The sequence below is a fragment of the Melanerpes formicivorus genome, unplaced genomic scaffold, assembly GCF_026170545.1.
Source record: "Melanerpes formicivorus ecotype bairdi unplaced genomic scaffold, bMelFor1.0.p_v2 SCAF_46, whole genome shotgun sequence".
Taxonomy (NCBI): Eukaryota; Metazoa; Chordata; class Aves; order Piciformes; family Picidae; genus Melanerpes; species Melanerpes formicivorus.
In genome coordinates, this window is record NW_027142398.1 from 923,714 (window position 1) to 939,870 (window position 16,157).

At 52.2% G+C, this 16,157-nt stretch overlaps 3 protein-coding genes across 5 annotated transcripts; 2 read left to right on the forward strand and 1 right to left on the reverse strand.

Annotated features, from left to right (window-relative positions):
• Positions 1-3,024: 3,024 nt before the first annotated feature.
• DCLRE1B (DNA cross-link repair 1B) lies at positions 3,025-5,327 on the reverse strand. Its single transcript, XM_068159542.1, has 4 exons — positions 5,085-5,327; positions 4,849-5,002; positions 4,599-4,778; positions 3,025-4,479 (listed from the first exon to the last, which is right to left on the reverse strand). Exons 1-4 carry the CDS (start codon positions 5,271-5,273, stop codon positions 3,599-3,601), a joined length of 1,404 nt encoding a protein of 467 aa, XP_068015643.1. The 5' UTR covers positions 5,274-5,327; the 3' UTR covers positions 3,025-3,598.
• AP4B1 (adaptor related protein complex 4 subunit beta 1) lies at positions 5,265-12,513 on the forward strand. Of its 2 annotated transcripts, XM_068159541.1 has the most exons (10): positions 5,366-5,526; positions 5,607-5,831; positions 5,916-6,046; positions 6,486-6,633; positions 7,282-7,778; positions 8,426-8,509; positions 9,448-9,551; positions 9,711-9,918; positions 10,188-10,472; positions 10,744-12,513. In XM_068159541.1, exons 1-10 carry the CDS (start codon positions 5,414-5,416, stop codon positions 11,169-11,171), a joined length of 2,223 nt encoding a protein of 740 aa, XP_068015642.1. In that variant the 5' UTR covers positions 5,366-5,413; the 3' UTR covers positions 11,172-12,513. The 2 variants fall into 2 exon arrangements, with proteins under 2 accessions (XP_068015640.1, XP_068015642.1); XM_068159539.1 differs by having other exon boundaries at positions 5,265-5,831.
• Positions 12,514-13,104: 591 nt separating this feature from the next.
• Positions 13,105-15,872, forward strand: BCL2L15 (BCL2 like 15). 2 transcript variants are annotated; one of them, XM_068159429.1, is made up of 4 exons: positions 13,105-13,346; positions 14,490-14,632; positions 14,969-15,184; positions 15,691-15,872. In XM_068159429.1, exons 1-4 carry the CDS (start codon positions 13,238-13,240, stop codon positions 15,706-15,708), a joined length of 486 nt encoding a protein of 161 aa, XP_068015530.1. In that variant the 5' UTR covers positions 13,105-13,237; the 3' UTR covers positions 15,709-15,872. The 2 variants fall into 2 exon arrangements, with proteins under 2 accessions (XP_068015530.1, XP_068015531.1); XM_068159430.1 differs by having other exon boundaries at positions 13,105-13,343.
• The last annotated feature ends 285 nt before the right edge of the window (positions 15,873-16,157 follow it).

Here is a 16,157-nt window from a genome sequence, read left to right on the forward strand (position 1 = left end):
CAGCTTTGTCTGCCATGGAGCCAACTAGTGAGGCAAGTTAGTTACCTGTTTCTTGGCAGCAGCCTAAAGCACTTTTCTTCCCCTCCACAGCATGGGCAGATTGTCCCATCGTGGTGTTCTACACTGTTTGTGAGAAGCTAGAGCAGACTGAGCTGTTTCCTGGTGACTGAACTTCCAGAGTCAATTGTGGGGAAGGAGCTCAGCAGGCAGCCATCAGCCTGCCCTACCCTCACGACACACCAGCGTTTGATCAGAAGCTGTTAAAACAGTGCTGAAAAGTTGCCAAAAGGAGCTGGGCTTGTTCTGAGCTCCTCTGCAAGGCCTTGGGCAAGTTGTTTCACCCTCATGGGGCTTGGTTCCCGACTGTGGAATAGAGATAAGCAGCTCAAGCATGCTCTGTGTGCGTAGGTTTGTGAGACTTTGGTCTGAGCACCACATTTTTCCCTGCCAGGGTAACTAAGTTTCCAAGCATGTGGCCTTTAAATACCCCAATCAAGCCAGCACTTGGCTGCAGCTTCTCACTGTGACTGCTGTGAGCAAAACACACCTGCGGCAGCAGTGTTGGCAGAGCCCTGTGCAGCTGAGCTGGAAACAGCAGGTCCAGACCCTGGAGTACATGACCTAAATGTCTTTTTGAAGTGCCAGGAATTAAGTTCTCAGCTCTAGGAACAGAACTCAGCATTTCTTTTGCAGTCTTAACTAAGTGTTCAGAAATGAGGTGCACATGCCCAGCTTCTGAAATCTCTGCAGGTCTCACTTTGTGTTGGGAGCTAAAGGTTGAAGTTGCCTCTGTAAATTACCATTTACAACTCCATTTTGCCTAGAGGTTCACCAGGGGGTTCTCTACTTCATTTATTTGAACAAATGATTAATAGGAAAAGTAGATGGCCACAAAAAGAGGAAATGCTGGATGCCACAAAACAGCAGCAGTGAAATGCATTGAAATGCATCAGATCTTTGAAGCCATTTAGTCCCCTAAATGGAGCAGTGACTCAGAAAACAAGCATTCCTCCTGAGCAATGGAGAGCAGGACCTGGAATCTGGGAGTTCAGGCTGTGCCTCACTCACCTGCTTGTCAAGTAAGTAACTTAACTTTAAACACTATTTAAGTAACAGCCTGCATCTCCAAGGCAGCCAGCAGCAGACAAAACACACAATGCAAAGCACAATTATTCCCCTGGTGGCCTCAGATGTTAAAAGGCACAAATACAGGCTGGGTGCAGAGTGGGTTGGTTGAGAGCAGCTCTGGAGAAAGAGACTTAGGTGTATTGATTGATGAGCTCAGCAGGAGCTGGCAGCACGCACATGCCCAGGAGGCAAATCGTGTGTTGGGCTGCATCAAGAGGAATGTGGCCAGCAGGGCAAGTGAGGTGATTCAACCCCTTTACTTTGCTCTTGTGAGATTCCCCTCCTTCCCCAAAATACTCCATCCATTTCTAGTGTCCCCATCATAAGAAGGACACAGAGCTATTGGATCAAGTCTAGAGGATGGCCACAAAGATGATCCAAGGGCTGGAGCACCTCTGCTATGAGGACAGGCTGAGGCAGCTGGGGTTGTTCAGCCTAGAGAAGACTCCAGGGGTACCTTAGAGCTGCCTTCCAGTACCTGAAGGCATCCTACAGGAAGGCTGGAAAGGGACTTTTCATGAGGGTGTCTATCAATAGGACAAGGGGAAATAGTTTGAAGCTGAGGGATGGTACGTTTAGATTGGATCTTAGGAAGAAATTCTTCAGTACAAGGGTGGTGAGACTCTGGAATGGGTTGCCCAGGGAGGCTGTGGATGCCTCCTCCCTGGGGGTGTTCAAGGCCAGGCTGGATGAGGCCGTGAGCAGCTGAGTCTAGTCAAGTGGTCTCCCTGCCCATGGTGGGGAAGTTGGAGTAGATGATCTCTGAGAACCCTTCCAACCTAAGCCATTCTATGAGGAGGTGTCAGTGTCCCCCCTCCACTGACCTGATGCAGTTGAATTTTGGTTAGCAAATAATCCACACAGAAAACAAAGAGGCAGCAGGATCTGCAAGCAGGGTCAGTGAGAGGCACTGCTGGTGCTGTACTGATTAACCCTTCTGGGGAAGGCACAGGGCTGGGAGTGAGGACTCTGTTTGCCAAACAGTTTTCCAAACATACCCACAGCTGTCATCATTATTGCTGTGCAAGGCAGCTTCTTTTTAGCAGGTGTGGCTGTTGCACCTACAGATGTCTCTGCTTTTCAGAAGCTCCACATTTACTCAGAGATCAAACATTCCCTTTGCTAGCTTGATTGAGGGAATTCAGTCCCTCTAGTTGACTGGTCTTAGAGAGACCTTGCAGTGTAACTCAGAAGAGACTCTGATTCTGATCAAGACCACATGAAATATTTTATGGTGAAAGTAATGAAAAGGAGGCAGGAGAAAGCTAACTAACAAGTTAGTTTGTTGTTCCAGGAAAACTTAGTTACCATTTCCACTCTCCAGTTGCTACCTTGACCCCACAGGGAGCCAGTTCATCACGTTGCTACTGCAGCTTGGCACAGACACCCCCAGCGTTTCCAGGCAGCAGGGCAAGTACCCGCTGGCTACTCCCACTGCTGGCACCTCCCAGCTGGACTCTACAGTTGATCTGCAGCAGGAAAGCACCTGACCTCTAACAGAACCACTTCTGCTGCTCAGCTACAGTATCCCTTCCAAACAATGCTGCTAAGGCTGAGCACTGCACACCACTAAACAGATATTTTGTTACCTTCCACCCCATTTGCCCTGGCATGGTAAGAGTAGGCAGTGACCTACTAGAACGTTGGTGGTTACCAGCAGCACTTTGCAGGTGAGCAGAATCCAGATCTGCAAACCTGAGTGCAGAAACTGCAGGGGATACAGTGACCCACTCTGGAAAGCTCAGAACTCAAGAACCCAGACAATTCCTATTTTTTCCACCCAGTCACAGAAAAGGGGTTGGCACTGAACACCAAGGTGGTGCAGTGCCACCAGGTGCAGGTTGTTGCATGCAAAAGCAGTACTGTCTGGATGCTTTGGCAAATCAACAGATAGGAATTATATTAATGATTGGAAACATTTAATTTTCTAGGTTTCTTTAAATACCCTTGGGGAAAAATACCTTAATACACAATATTTGTAATGCATCTCAGAATGAAGTACCCATTGTCAGTGAGAGATTACAGACACAGAGGAAGCTTTAGGGCCCTCCTATTTCCATTTCTTCCTTCCCTTATCCCATCCATCATCATTAATTACCTGAGCTGCAGGCAGCTGACACCCCCTGGAGCCCAGTTTGAAGAACCAGGCAGCACCTTTTGCCCCAAGAGTCACTGCAAAAAGTGGATACAAGGCACAGGTCCAGCAGCACCACACTGCCTGCGTGTAGTGTTGAGACCCAGCAAATGTCAATATAAATACAAAAATAAAGTGTAAACAAGCACACATAAATTGGCACCTACAAATAGGTTCCAGTCTCTTCTTTGGCCTCTAATAAGAGGTAAAGAAAGTCCCATAGCTGAGCTCCTCTCCCCAATGGGAGACTTAAGCACAGAGAACAGGATGCAGTAGTGAGACCTCTAGAATCACTGTTGCCAGCTGCACTGGCACTGCAAGGCTTGCACAGCTTCTTCAGGATGTTTCTCCTCTCCTCAAGAAGTCTTCTACGAGCTTGTCAAAGTTCTGTGCTGAGAACTGCTTTAAGGCACTTACAGGAGTGAGTAAATACTCCTCTGCAAGTCCACTTGGAAAGTGCTCCTGAGGCAAAGGTGCCTGGCTAGCAGCTGGCTTTGCTATTCCTGACTGTTCTCTACTCATTTCTTCCTTCCCTTTCCCTTTGCCCATATGACAAGTGCCATCTTTATTCAAGCTGAAAGCTGACTCATAGTAGTTCTGCTGAGCAACCTGAACACCCAGGAGCTCTTCAGATTTTTCAGTGGATTTCTCCGGGGACTCAAAAACAACTCCTCGGGGCACAGAACACTGGACAGCTCTTTTCAGGCAGGGTTCCCACCCCTTCCTCTTGCTTTGCTGCTGCCCAGACTCTCGCACAAGCTTTGGCATTTTGGGCTCAGGCTTTGGGATTTTGGGCTCAGGGAGAGTCTGAGTGGCAGGACTTAGGTATTTCTGAAAGTAAGCCTGGCACAGGTCACCCTTCACAATTGGAATGACTGAGCAAGGCTTCAGCCACTCCACAAACTCACACAGCTCCGAAAAGGATGAGTGATCTGAGTATGGAATGAGGTGGATGTTGGGGTGGGTGACCTTCATAGGCCTGCCGGTGGGGAGGATGGCAATAGTAGGCTGCAGCATGTTCCATTTCTCCAGCGTGTCCCGGCAGATATCGGTGACATCCACAGCACGGATCCAGCCAGTCCCCTCCTCGGTGGTGAACACATCAGGCAGCTCCAGCAGCCGCATCTGCTCCAGCCGCCAGGGGCTCACCACCACCCAGGTGCTGAACTCCTTGGCCAGGTCCACCAGCAGCGTCTCCTTCCCCAGGGTGTACAAACCTGCGAGGGGAGCTGTGAGCAGTGGAGCAGGGACAGGGCAGGAGCCCCTGCCGAGGGGAGGGTACTGAGGGGCCCCACCAAGGCGGGGGATGGTGAAAGCAGCATGAGGCAGCACTCACCGATGACAACCAGGTGCTGCGGGTGGGTGCGGATGAGGTGGATGGCCTGGCGTGTGGCATGCTGGCGTGACGGCAGCGCTCGCTGCGGGTGGCAGTTCGTGTTGTCCAGGTACAGGCGGTCGATGTGGCGGCCCCGCAGCACCGGCTCGTCCTGCATGGAGCGGCTGTAGCGGAAGTCCCCTGCAAGGACAGGGCCGTCAGGGCAGGGCGGGAGTCGAGGTGGTGAGACCCACAGGGGCCAGCCTCGTACCTGTGTGGAGGATGGTGCCAAAGGTACCCTCGAAGAGGAACATGACAGAGCCGGGACAGTGGTTGGAGTCGAGCAGTGTCACCGTTACCTTCTCGTTCTCGCCCAGCACATGGCTCTGACCCACCTCCAGCGGCCGGATCCAGCACGTCGGCACCTGCGGGGACGGAGCGGGGTGGTCAGGGCCGGACCAGGTCGGAGGAAACCGGGCCGGGCCAGGCCGGGCCAGCCGCACGTACCTGGAGGCGGAGATGCAGAAGGCGGGCGGTGAGAGGCGAGCAGTAGAGCGGGCGGCTCCAGGTGCTGGATAGCCCTACCGTGTGGTCCGAGTGCAGGTGCGACAGGAAGAAGAGCCGGGCGCCGCCCGCCCGCCGCAGGCTCCAGAAGTCCACGGCAATGGGCGTACCGGGGATCACCATCCCGTTCATGGCGATCGGCCATCAGCGGCCCGGCCGCTTCCCGCCTAATTTCACGCGCGGCGCCGCGACGGCGCAGGAAGGGGCGGGCCGGAGCTGGTGTCACGGGGGCGCGCCGCGGAGCCGCGCCGGTGCCAGGCCGGTGCCGGGCGATGCCGTACTTGGGCGGCGAGGATGCGGTGCGGGAGCTCCGCCGGGCCCTGTCCAACCCGCACGTACAGGCGGATCGGCTGCGCTACCGCGCCGCCGTCCTGCGCGTTATCCGGTACGGCGGGCGGGCGGGCAGGGGGCCGGCGGCGGCGCCCGCTCGGGCCCGCTCCGCGCTGAGCCGTGTCTCCGCCGCAGGTATATGGCGCAGGGCGCGGACGTGTCGGGGCTGTTCCCGGAGATGGTGAAGGCGAGTGCGGCGGCGGACGTGGTGCAGAAGAAGCTGGTGTCGTGGTACCTGCGGGCGCAGGCCCCGCGGCAGCCCCAGCTGGCGCTGCTGGCTGTCAACACCCTGCGCAAGGACTGCGCGCACCCCAGCCCCGCCGTGCGCGGCCTCGCCCTCCGCAGCATGTGCGGCCTCAGGTGCGGCGGGACGGGGCGGGAGCGGGGGGGTCGGGGGTGTGCGGGGCCCGGGCCGGCGTCCCGCTGACCCTGGCTCGCCCGCAGGATGCCCGGCATCCAGGAGTACCTGCAGCAGCCCCTGCTGAGCGGCCTGCGGGACAAGGCCTCCTACGTGCGGAGAGCGGCCGTGCTGGGCTGCGCCAAGATGGTGAAGCTGCAGGGGGACTGCGAAGTGGGTAAGGGCTGGGGCTGCCCTCGGCAGTGCAGGGCCCGCTGGAGAGGAGAGGTAGGGGTGAGAGCAGGGGCTCACGGTTGCTGGATGCGCCAGGCCTGGGCTCACTGCCTGCGGGTGGTGGTGGCAGCTGTGAGGTGCAGGGAGGGAGAGCAGCAGTCGTGGGGTACGGCTGAGCATTCAGCTGCTAAGGAGATGCCAGCGCTGGGAGCTAGGAGCACGCCTCTCATACCAGCCTGTGCAGGGCTCCCCACAATGCCTGGACATTTCCGTGGGCCCTGGTCACATCCACACCCACCTTCAAGGAAAGGTGCAAAGGCAGCTGTTGCTGCAGAGCTGGCAGTTTGGTTGGCTGCTTCTCCCGGTTCAAGCTGTATCTTTTGTGCATGCTAAAATTGCAGTGTGTCAGCAAACCTGACAGAAGGCCCTCTGCTCCTCTGCAGATGGTGCACTGGTGAACGAGCTGTACAGTTTGCTTCGTGACCAGGATCCTATTGTAGTCGTGAACTGTCTGAGGGCCCTAGAAGAGATCTTGAAGAAGGAGGGAGGAGTTGTTATCAACAAACCCATTGCCCATCATCTCCTCAACAGGTTTGTTTCCTTTAGTATTAAGATGATGCTGGAAGCTTCATTCTCATCATTGTGTTCTGGGAGAACATCTATCAGGACTCAAGGAGAACAGTTGGGCACCCAGAGGTGGAGGTGCCCATCCTAAGAGAAACTGAATTATTGTTGTGCTTAGATCTTAGTAGAACTCTGAGATGCTTCTCCAGGGAGTCTGTGCTTCAAGTGGTGGTTGATTTTGGGATTGTAGATTAATGTGATTAGGTTTGAGGGTTTTTTTGGGGACAGTACACCTGACACATTTGTGGGACAGGTGTGTTCTAGCCTGACTCCCAGTTTGTTGGATGTTATATAACTTTTCCTTTGCTTGAAGAAATTAGCTTTTCTGCAGGTAATCCTGCATGATCTGGCAAAAGAGAGGCACTGCTCTGTGCAGGGCTCTTGTCAATGTTGCTTGTCTGGCTTAGGCCACCAGTGAAGTGCACATTGCTGCTGCTGAGTTAAGCCTATGTGCACAAGCTGGGCGATTCTCTTGAGACAAAAATCAGGGTATTCACTTCTGAAGCACAGCATTTGGTTTGGAATAGAAACCTGGAGGCTAAGGCCTCTACTCTGCACAGCACAGATCTTTGTGCTCTTCCTGACTCCTGCAAACTGGTTTTATTCTCTTGGCAGGATGCCTGATCTGGACCAGTGGGGGCAAAGCGAGGTGCTCACCTTCCTCCTGCGCTACAAACCCCGCAGTGAGGAGGAGCTCTTTGACATACTCAATCTGCTGGATGGCTTTCTCAAAAGCAGCAGTCCCAGCGTTGTAATGGCAGCCACCAAGCTGTTCCTAGTGCTGGCCAGGGAGTACCCACATGTGCAGGCAGATGTTCTGGTGAGAGTGAAGGGACCACTGCTGTCTGCCTGCACCTCCGAGAGCAGGGAGCTCTGCTTCACTGCACTCTGCCACGTCCGCCAGATCCTTGGTAGCCTCCCTGGTCATTTCAGCAGCCACTACAAAAAGTTCTTCTGCTCATATTCAGAGCCCCACTACATCAAATGCCAGAAGATGGAGGTGTTGTGTGAGCTGGTGAATGATGAAAACGTGCAGCAGGTGCTGGAGGAGCTGAGAGGCTATTGCACCGATGTGTCGGCAGAGCTTGCCCAAGGAGCCATCTTCGCCATAGGTAAGAGCTGGGTGCTGCCCCGTGAGCAGCTGCAGTCCTAGACCTCTGAATGGGCCCTTTTCTGCTGAAGTGTGTCTGGGCAAATGCCAGGCAGCTAATCAGTGCTGCAAGAGTTCAGCCCTCTGTAGAGCAGGCTACCCAGGAGGGGTTTGTCTGTGTTTCTAACCCAAGACTTGTGCCCATTCTTTCAGAAGTCCTGACATTGGACTGCTCAGGCTGTGCACAGTGTCCTTGAGTCTCATTCAAATGTCTGCTCTGATGAGATGCTCCAAAGAAGTTCTGTCATTTTGTCTTATTAATGACCCTTATGCTTGCTCTTTGGGTTGTCATGGGGGGCAGGGTTAAAGTGATTTGGGGTGCTCTAGTTTGGGTTTTATAAGAGGTGTGTTTCATAGTGCTCATAAGGAGTAATCCAGAGATGCTAAAGTGCTGTCTTACGTGTTATGTTTAAGAAAAGCTCAGGCTTCTGAGGTATGGCTTCAGAAAAAGGAATGTAGGCCTTACATGAGAACAAGCTCATCTGATTACACATTCAAAAGAAAAAGAGACTCTTTCTTTAAAGCGAGTTTATGATAAGTAGTTTGGCTCGTGGTTGCTCTCCCTCCCTGATAAAAGTTTGGGTTCTGTGTCCTTTGGTGTCTCTGCAGGCAATATTGCCAGGACATACACGGAGCAGTGTGTGGGGATCCTGAGCGAGCTCCTGGGGCTTCAGCAGGAGCACATCACATCAGGTACCCCTGTGAGGTGTTTGCCTAGCTTGTGCTCTCAGCAAGTGCCTTGCTGGGGCTTGTGATCCTGAAGGCAAGGCCCTCAGAGGCACTTGGCTTTTACTTTAATTAGCATCTTTAGGTAGAAGTCTTCTGGTGGAGCTGGAGGTTTGTAGCGTGACCGGACACTGTAGTTTCCCCATTCCTTAGGAGCTACTTTGTGGTGAAAGGGGAGGTGGTCATGGCTGTGTGCATGTCCAGATATGGATGCTCCTTTCTGAGTGCCACCTGCTGATGGGGAGTGAGTGACTCAGCAGAGCCATTTCAGTGACTGAGGGCCCAAGTGATTAACAGACCTTTTGAATCTTTGTGATTTCTGTTCCTCATAAAATTGTCTGATTCAGCTGTACCCAGGCTTCTCTTCTGCTGCCTTCAGATCCAACTTCATATCATTGCTGCTTCTGCCCTCTGCTTTAGCTGGTTTTGCTTTCAGGTTTGAAAACCACATGCTTGCACTCAGCTGTTGAATTAAGCTTCAGAAGCTGCTGGTGTTTCTGTAAATGGGCAGCAGAGCCTTGCAAGTTTTGACCTCATGAGACTCACACTGAGTTGGTGTTAGTTTTAGTTTGTCATTCTAACCTTGTGTGTCTGAAGCATCGTGAGTCAGTGTCTTTGGGAAGGCTGGGGAATGTCCAGAGGAGGGGTAACTTCCCAGCAGCCAGAGGAACGATCTGAACTTTCAGTGCTTTGTTGTAGATTTGGTGCAGTGTTTCTGTGACCAACGCAGTGTCATGGGACTGTGAAGGAGAGTGTCTCAAATCGTAGTCACAAAGCAAGGCACTGACCTCCCTTGCTGAGATGTGCAAAGTTTCTTGAGTGTTTTGGGGGGTTTTGATATTAGTTTTCTTTTCTCTGGTGGTTGATAACTCTTGGGGAGTGCTGAGCATTTTGTTCCCTTGCAGCGGTGGTGCAGGTGTTCCGGGACCTGGTGTGGCTGTGCCCCCAGTGCACAGATGCTGTCTGTCAGGCGCTGCCTGGCTGTGAGGACATCATCCAGGACAGTGAGGTAAGGTAGCTTTGTGCAGAGGGCTGTTGGGGGTGGGTGGACAATGACCCTAATGGCTTTCCTCTGGCTCGTGATTGTCAGGCAGAGATCAGAAATCTTCAGCAGTGCTCTCTTGTCCCTGTTTATTTCATGTCAGCACTGTCTTTCTGGTTCCTTCAGGGCAAGCAAGCACTAATCTGGCTCCTGGGCACACATGGTGATAAAGTTCCCAATGCCCCCTATGTTTTAGAGGACTTTGTGGAGAACATGAAATCAGAGATGTTCCCAGCAGTGAAGATGGAGCTTCTGACAGCACTACTGCGACTTTTCCTGTCTCGTCCTGCTGAGTGTCAGGACATGCTGGGGAGGCTCCTCTACTTCTGCATAGGTGGGTTCCCTTCATTCTCTGCCACTGTCACTGTGGCACAGGCTTTTTGGGACCTGGTGGTGCTGTGTCCCCGGTGCGTGGGTGCCACATGTCAGCATCCTAGTTGTGAGTTACTTATGTCTTAGGCTGCTAGGTGGCCTCTGAGCTGCCTGGTTGGTGTGACTGGCTTCCACTGCATCCCTGGGAATCTGTTTTTCCTGATTAAGGGTTAGTACTTCAGGGAAGTCTGGATGATAGAATTCTCCATAAATGATGTCTCTGATTCCCAGAGGAGGAGATGGATATGGCAGTACGAGACCGTGGATTGTTCTACTATCGCCTTTTGCAGTCTGGTGTGGAAGAAGTTAAACGAGTCCTGTGTAGCCCCAAGTCTGACCCCTCTCTGGGGCTCCTGGAAGACCAAAGCAAGCAACCTGTGAATACATGGGCTTCAGAGTTTAATACTCTTGCACCAGTTTATGGCAGAGAACGCTGGGCACTCATCACTGCTCACCAGCCAGCAGAACCCTCTTCCACTTGTTCTTCTTCTACTGACTCCAGGAGCAGAGACACAGGTAACCTGCTTCACCTTCATCTGGGGTCTGTTTTCCCCTTGTCAGTAGATGTTCTCATGTGGCTTTCTTTGGAAGAAGATGCCAGTGCTATGAGAATGCCCATTTGGTGTTCTGGCTTGTGCAGTGCATGGCTGATCACCACCTCTCTAGCCCAGGGAGTGCTGCTGAATGTGCTCTTGTTCCAGTCTTCATCTGATGGCTCCATAAGATCTCTGCGAAGCTGGGAGCTGCACCTTCTATGCTGCATCTCACGTCTGTGATTTCATTTCAGAGTCCCTGGTTTCTGAAGGGAATAAAGAAGTCCTCAAGGTTCATCCTGATACAGGCAGCCTGACCTTAACTCCTGATATTTACCTGACTGCAGAACAGTTTGAGAAGACCTGGCTGAGCTTGGACGTGAGCTGCCGCCTGTCTCTGCCCTGGAGCGGGAGTGTGCATCCAGACACCATACAAACAGCTCTGCACGTTGTCCACATCCAGACCATTGCTATGAGCAGAGCTGGTCTCCAGCCTTGGAAGGCTTATCTCAGTGCTCAGGATGAGGCAGGCTGCCTCTTCCTCACGGAGCTGCTGCTGGAAGCAGTGGGGTCAGAGATGCAGGTGTCGGTGAAGCAGAGCGAGGCGAGGCCAGAGGCACTGCAGGCTTTTGTGGCAGCCTTGAGGACAGTCATGGGGGCAGTCGCTGGGCTGGGGCCCTGACTGGTCGCTGCTGCCAGTAGGATGCTTGCTCAGGGCACAGGAGAAGTTTATTCCCTGGCTTCATTTGCCAAGCCTGTTGCTGTGTTTGCACCCCTGAGCTGTGGGTGTGGGCAGCCTGTTCCTGGCTGGGCAAGCACCAGCCGAGTAGGGGCAGCTGCAGCTGGGCAGTGGGACAGGGTGAGGGGTCTGCCCTTCCTCTGCACTGGGGGAAGGACAAGTTAATACACTGGTGAGCCTGATGCTTCTGCTTGAGTCACACCCGTGGTGGCATTTCTGATGATTGTCACAAGACACTGATGTGACAGAGCCAGATAGGAGCAAAATTCAGAGACGTGTTTTGGAGAGGGTTGGTTTTATTGTTGCAGAAGTCGTAAATAATCCAAAAGTAGTTCAGGGACTCCTTGACTCTGCTGCTTACCTCATGCTCAGAGGAACAGTGCAATGAAGAGAGAAGTACTTAGTTCTTGGCTGCCTTTACAAGCCATTTAGTTCACATGTGACAGATTTTGATGATAGCTTCAGTTTGGGGTGAAAGGAGCTGTGCTGTGTCTGAGATGGGAGGGCAGGGTACCTGTGCTTGCTGGAACAGGCATGTTTCTCTTTTGAGAGAAAGAAGGCTATTTTCTAGTTGAAATGTGTTACTGTGGCAATGAATCACTCTCTCTAAAGTGCCCTCCTCAGCTCTCTGTGATCAGGGCAAGTTATGTGATGTATTTGCTGAGCTTGTGTGGCATTGGGTTTGTAGTCTGCACCTGGCAGAGAGCTGCCTGTTCTTGTTAGAGGAAGAATTGCTGTTTAGATAATTAACCTGGATGCAATATTACATTTTTGCTGACACTGATTTTTACCATGACTGGGTATTTAAAGGTTTGTTTTCTGTGCACTGCTCCTATCTGTCAGTGCTGTTACCCTGTCCCTGCAGTGCCCTGCACGAGATGGGGCAGTACTGTAGGACTGAGTTGTTTCAGCTTCTGAAGCTGTGTTCTGGCCAGCTCAGGGCTTGTGTTTTGGAGAGCCCTCAGTCTGCTCTCTACTGAAAGTTAGGTGGAGCTGGACTTTGGGTGGTATCATGAAAGGTTTCAGTGTCACAGCCATGGTTTACACAGTGGCAAAGCCCGGAAGAAAGCTCCATGGCTGAAGTACAGAGTTTACTGTGACCAGGCTTTATGGTTCTCAGTAAGGAGTGGCCTTGTTAACCCTTTTCTGGAACATTTCTCATTATTTTTCTTTCAGTGACTGTATTGTATCTTCCATGCCCTTCACTGAACTCTGCTGTCCCTGTTAGACAGCAGCTTGTAGATTTTATTTCTGATTTTCCTAATAAAAATGTGACTCATTCCTGGCTGTTTGTTGAATGCTTCTTTGTTCACCTCTGGAGACTGTGGGATGGAGTCATCCAGTCACTGCCATGGCTCCAGACCGAGCCACAGCCCCACTCCTGCCTGTGCCAGGCAGGGCTCTGTCCTCTCAACTTCTTGGAAGCAATGCCTTAAGGAACAATTGTGCCACAATCAATGTCAGTCTCATATGCCAAGTTACTGTAACAGGTGAGCTGCCTGCAGCTGAATCACAGCCAGATAAGAACTCAGCAGATAAGAACTCCTACTGACAGTCCCCAGGGTCTTTGTGTTGTGTGCCCATCCCTGCCCCACTGGGGCACTGGCCCCATCAGAGAAACTGGATGGCTTGGCAAGCTTGGTCTACTGTGGCCAGACGCCATCTAGTCTTCGTTTGGGGTGGGACTTGGAGCTTGCAACTTTTCATCCAGCTCCCTTTCTTGATGAATGAGGAAGTCAGCAGTCTTTGATAACTTGTAATAATTATTACAGTTGATCTGAACAGAAATTACCTCTTTTGAAACTAAGCCACACCCCTAGCTTGAATTGCGAAAGTCAAGGGAGCAACTAGTGGCATGTTGTGCCCTTCCGGGGAGGAGTCTGGGCTCACAGGATTCCCAGAAGCAACAAGCTGGGGAACACGGGGAAAAGGGAGGCAAAGCTGGAGGCCAAGCTCAACTGCAGACAAGCAGTGGTGTTGTCCTGGCCCACTCTGCAGGGGGGAGACTGATGGCGACCTTCGAGGAGCAGACGGCGTGCGTGGTGCAGGCCTTGTTCTCTGATCTCTTTGACGACGCCGACGAGACCGACTGCCGGAGTCTGGAGATTGACTCAGGTGGTGAGCCCTGCTGCGGGAGGAAAACATGGTGCCCTAGCTGCAGATGGCAGAGCAGCCTTCAGAGTGAGCGCTTAAAGGAAGGAGGCTGGGCCTTAGGGTTGGCAGGTTCCCTAAAATGAAGGCTAGTGATGGTGTCTGAGCTGTCTGTCCTTCAGGGAAAAAGTTCCAGTTTTGAGTGCCAGGCTACCTGTGGCCACCACCTGCCTTGGCAGGGTTGGGCACTGGGGCTGAGGGACAGCCACCAGCTCTCCTCTCCCTGGAGCAGTGCTGGCAGGGAAGGTGCTGCTGGCTGCTGTGCCCTGCAGAAGCCCACAGGTTCCAGCTTGCTCCGGATCAATGCGGTGGGGCAAGCTCCAACCGGCGCTATCAAAAAGAAAGGTCACGTTGCTTATCAGATAAAAAGTTATTTTACCATGTGGGATACAATGTGGTCATTTGGGCTACTCTGCATGCTGAAGAAACTCAGAATCCCATCTGTATTCAGCTTGCTTTTTTGCATTATTTCCTTGGCAGCAAACATGCAGGGATGTCCCAAGAGCCCCCCAGACCTTGCTGACACTAGGTAGCAACGTTTCTCAAAAGCCTCATGGAATTTGCCATTTAGTCTGAAGGAAAAGCCTCCAGGCTCATTTCCCTCCCCTGGATCAGATGCTGTTTCCTCTGCCTCTGCTGTCCTGGGCACTGAGAAGCTCAGGAAGAGATGCAGGCACCTGAGCAAGAGGAGCTGAGCTGGGATCAGCGGCAGGATGAGGGAGGGGGTAGGATCAGGAAGCGATGCCTCCAGATCAAGTTGTCCTTGGTTTTATGTTTAGAGATCCTTCTTTCAGTTCCTTCTGGCTTTGTCAAACGTGGAAATGGTTTTGCTGGAACTTTCAGTGCTGGGTAGCTCCTCCTGCCTGAACCTTGTTTTAGTAATGTTCAGCAAAAATAAACAGTACTTTGTGGTTGGGATTTTCACCTCTGGATGCTCTAAAGGAAAAACTCTTCAGCTGGAGCTCTCTCCCTCCTGAAGTTCAGCTGAGAAGTCCTAGCGGTTTTATACGCTTGAAGTGTGTGAATTATGCCTTTGCCTTTTCACCTCCTAAGATGAAAACCTCCCCAGATTTGGGTCACTATAAGACTTTGAAACTCTCTCTGCTCCAGGGCCTGCACAGTCTGCAGGAGGACCACCCCTCACGTTCGACACAAGGGTGGTCGCCAGCCGCCTGCGGCAGATGGGGGACCAGTGCAACCTGGATTTTGAAAGAGTCTCCTCAGAGCCTCTGGCTGAAGTGCTCCAGGGGAAGGTAAAGCATTCCTTGGCCTGCCCAGCTCTGTATCTGCAGACAGCCTTGTGCTGGGGAATGGGAGAAGCCTGGGGAGCAGCACAGCTTATGCTGTGGGGGGCAGGGTGGGGCTGAGCAGAAGGGACATCTCCCCCCGGCAGCTTCTCTTCATTCCTGTGTCACAGGCCCAGGACAGCAGCTGAACAAGGCACTGTGGGAGCTGCCTTTTCTCCTCTCTTCCAAAGAAGAGAGTCATGGGGAGAAGAAGCAAAAACATGACTTCAACTGACTTGAAAGCCAAGACTTACAACATTGTCATTTAAACAGAAGCTCAAACTGCCCTCTCAATGCTTGCAGGTGGAGAAGTTTGGGGCTGCCGTGGAATCTCTCATCAGGAGGTGGAATGACCAGAACCCTGAGCTGGTCTACGAAAGAGCTTTTCTCTGTGTTTGTGTGAAATTAGTAAGGCTTCTTGGTAAGAAAGTCCCAGGCATGCTGGATCCCAGCCTACTCATAAGAGAGATCAATGGAAATTCTCAAGTGAGAAACTACATTGAGGCCCATGGTGGATGGGTAAGGATGTGAAGGTGGTGGTGATGTTTGCCTGGCACTTATGGTTCTTCCTTTGTGGCACTCACCTGTCCCTCCTGCTCTGCTCAGCTCATCTCTGGTACCCAGCCTGACCCCCCAGACAGCTCTGGTACAGCCACAGGAGCACGGCTTTGCCAAACACCTCAGTGATGCTCTACTGGAGTCAGCATCAAACTTCCCATCCACTTTATTGTCTCAGGGTTTAATTCCTTATCTCAGAACCATGGGAGCTCAACTTGTTCCCTTAGATGAGAATTGAAATGAAAGGTGGGCCATGCAAAAAGCAGCACCCTGCTCCTGCAGCTTTATAGACCCCTCTTGGGTGTTTTGTGAGAGGAAGGGATGGAATCAGTCCAGGTCTGGGTCATGGGGAGTGGTGTGCTGCTTGTCCCTCCATCCTGCTTCCTTCTCCTCCTGCTTGTTCCTTTAAACCTACCTTGAATTCTTTCTCTAAAACACACATGGGTTTTTTTTTTGTTTGTTTTCAGGAGAACTTGGGCAGTTGAAAGAACAGACTGCACTGCTTCCCAGAAGGTGAGGCTGGGCTTTTGCTGCTCTCACTGAAAGAAATGATGCTATATTTCTTCCAAAGACTGCAAGCAGGACTGTGCAGCTCTGCAACATGAAAGAGATGAGAAGTGAAAATTAATAAATGGGGGGTTTAAATTAATTTGGTTTTCTTCTCGTGTTTCTCTTAAATTTAACCATACAAATGTGCTTCACTTTCCACTCCTTGTCCCCCAGCACTCCCAGGTCCTTCTCTGCAGAGCTGTTTTTCAGTAGGTCAGCCCCTCACTGGTGCTGGTGCAGGAGATTATTCCTCCCCAGGTGCAGGATCCTACACTTGCTCTGGTCAAACCTTCAGAGGTTCCTCTTCCCCAACTCTCCAGCCTGTCCTGGTCTCATTGGATGCCAGCACAGCCTCAGGGGGTGTCAGCCACTCCTTCTATTTTGG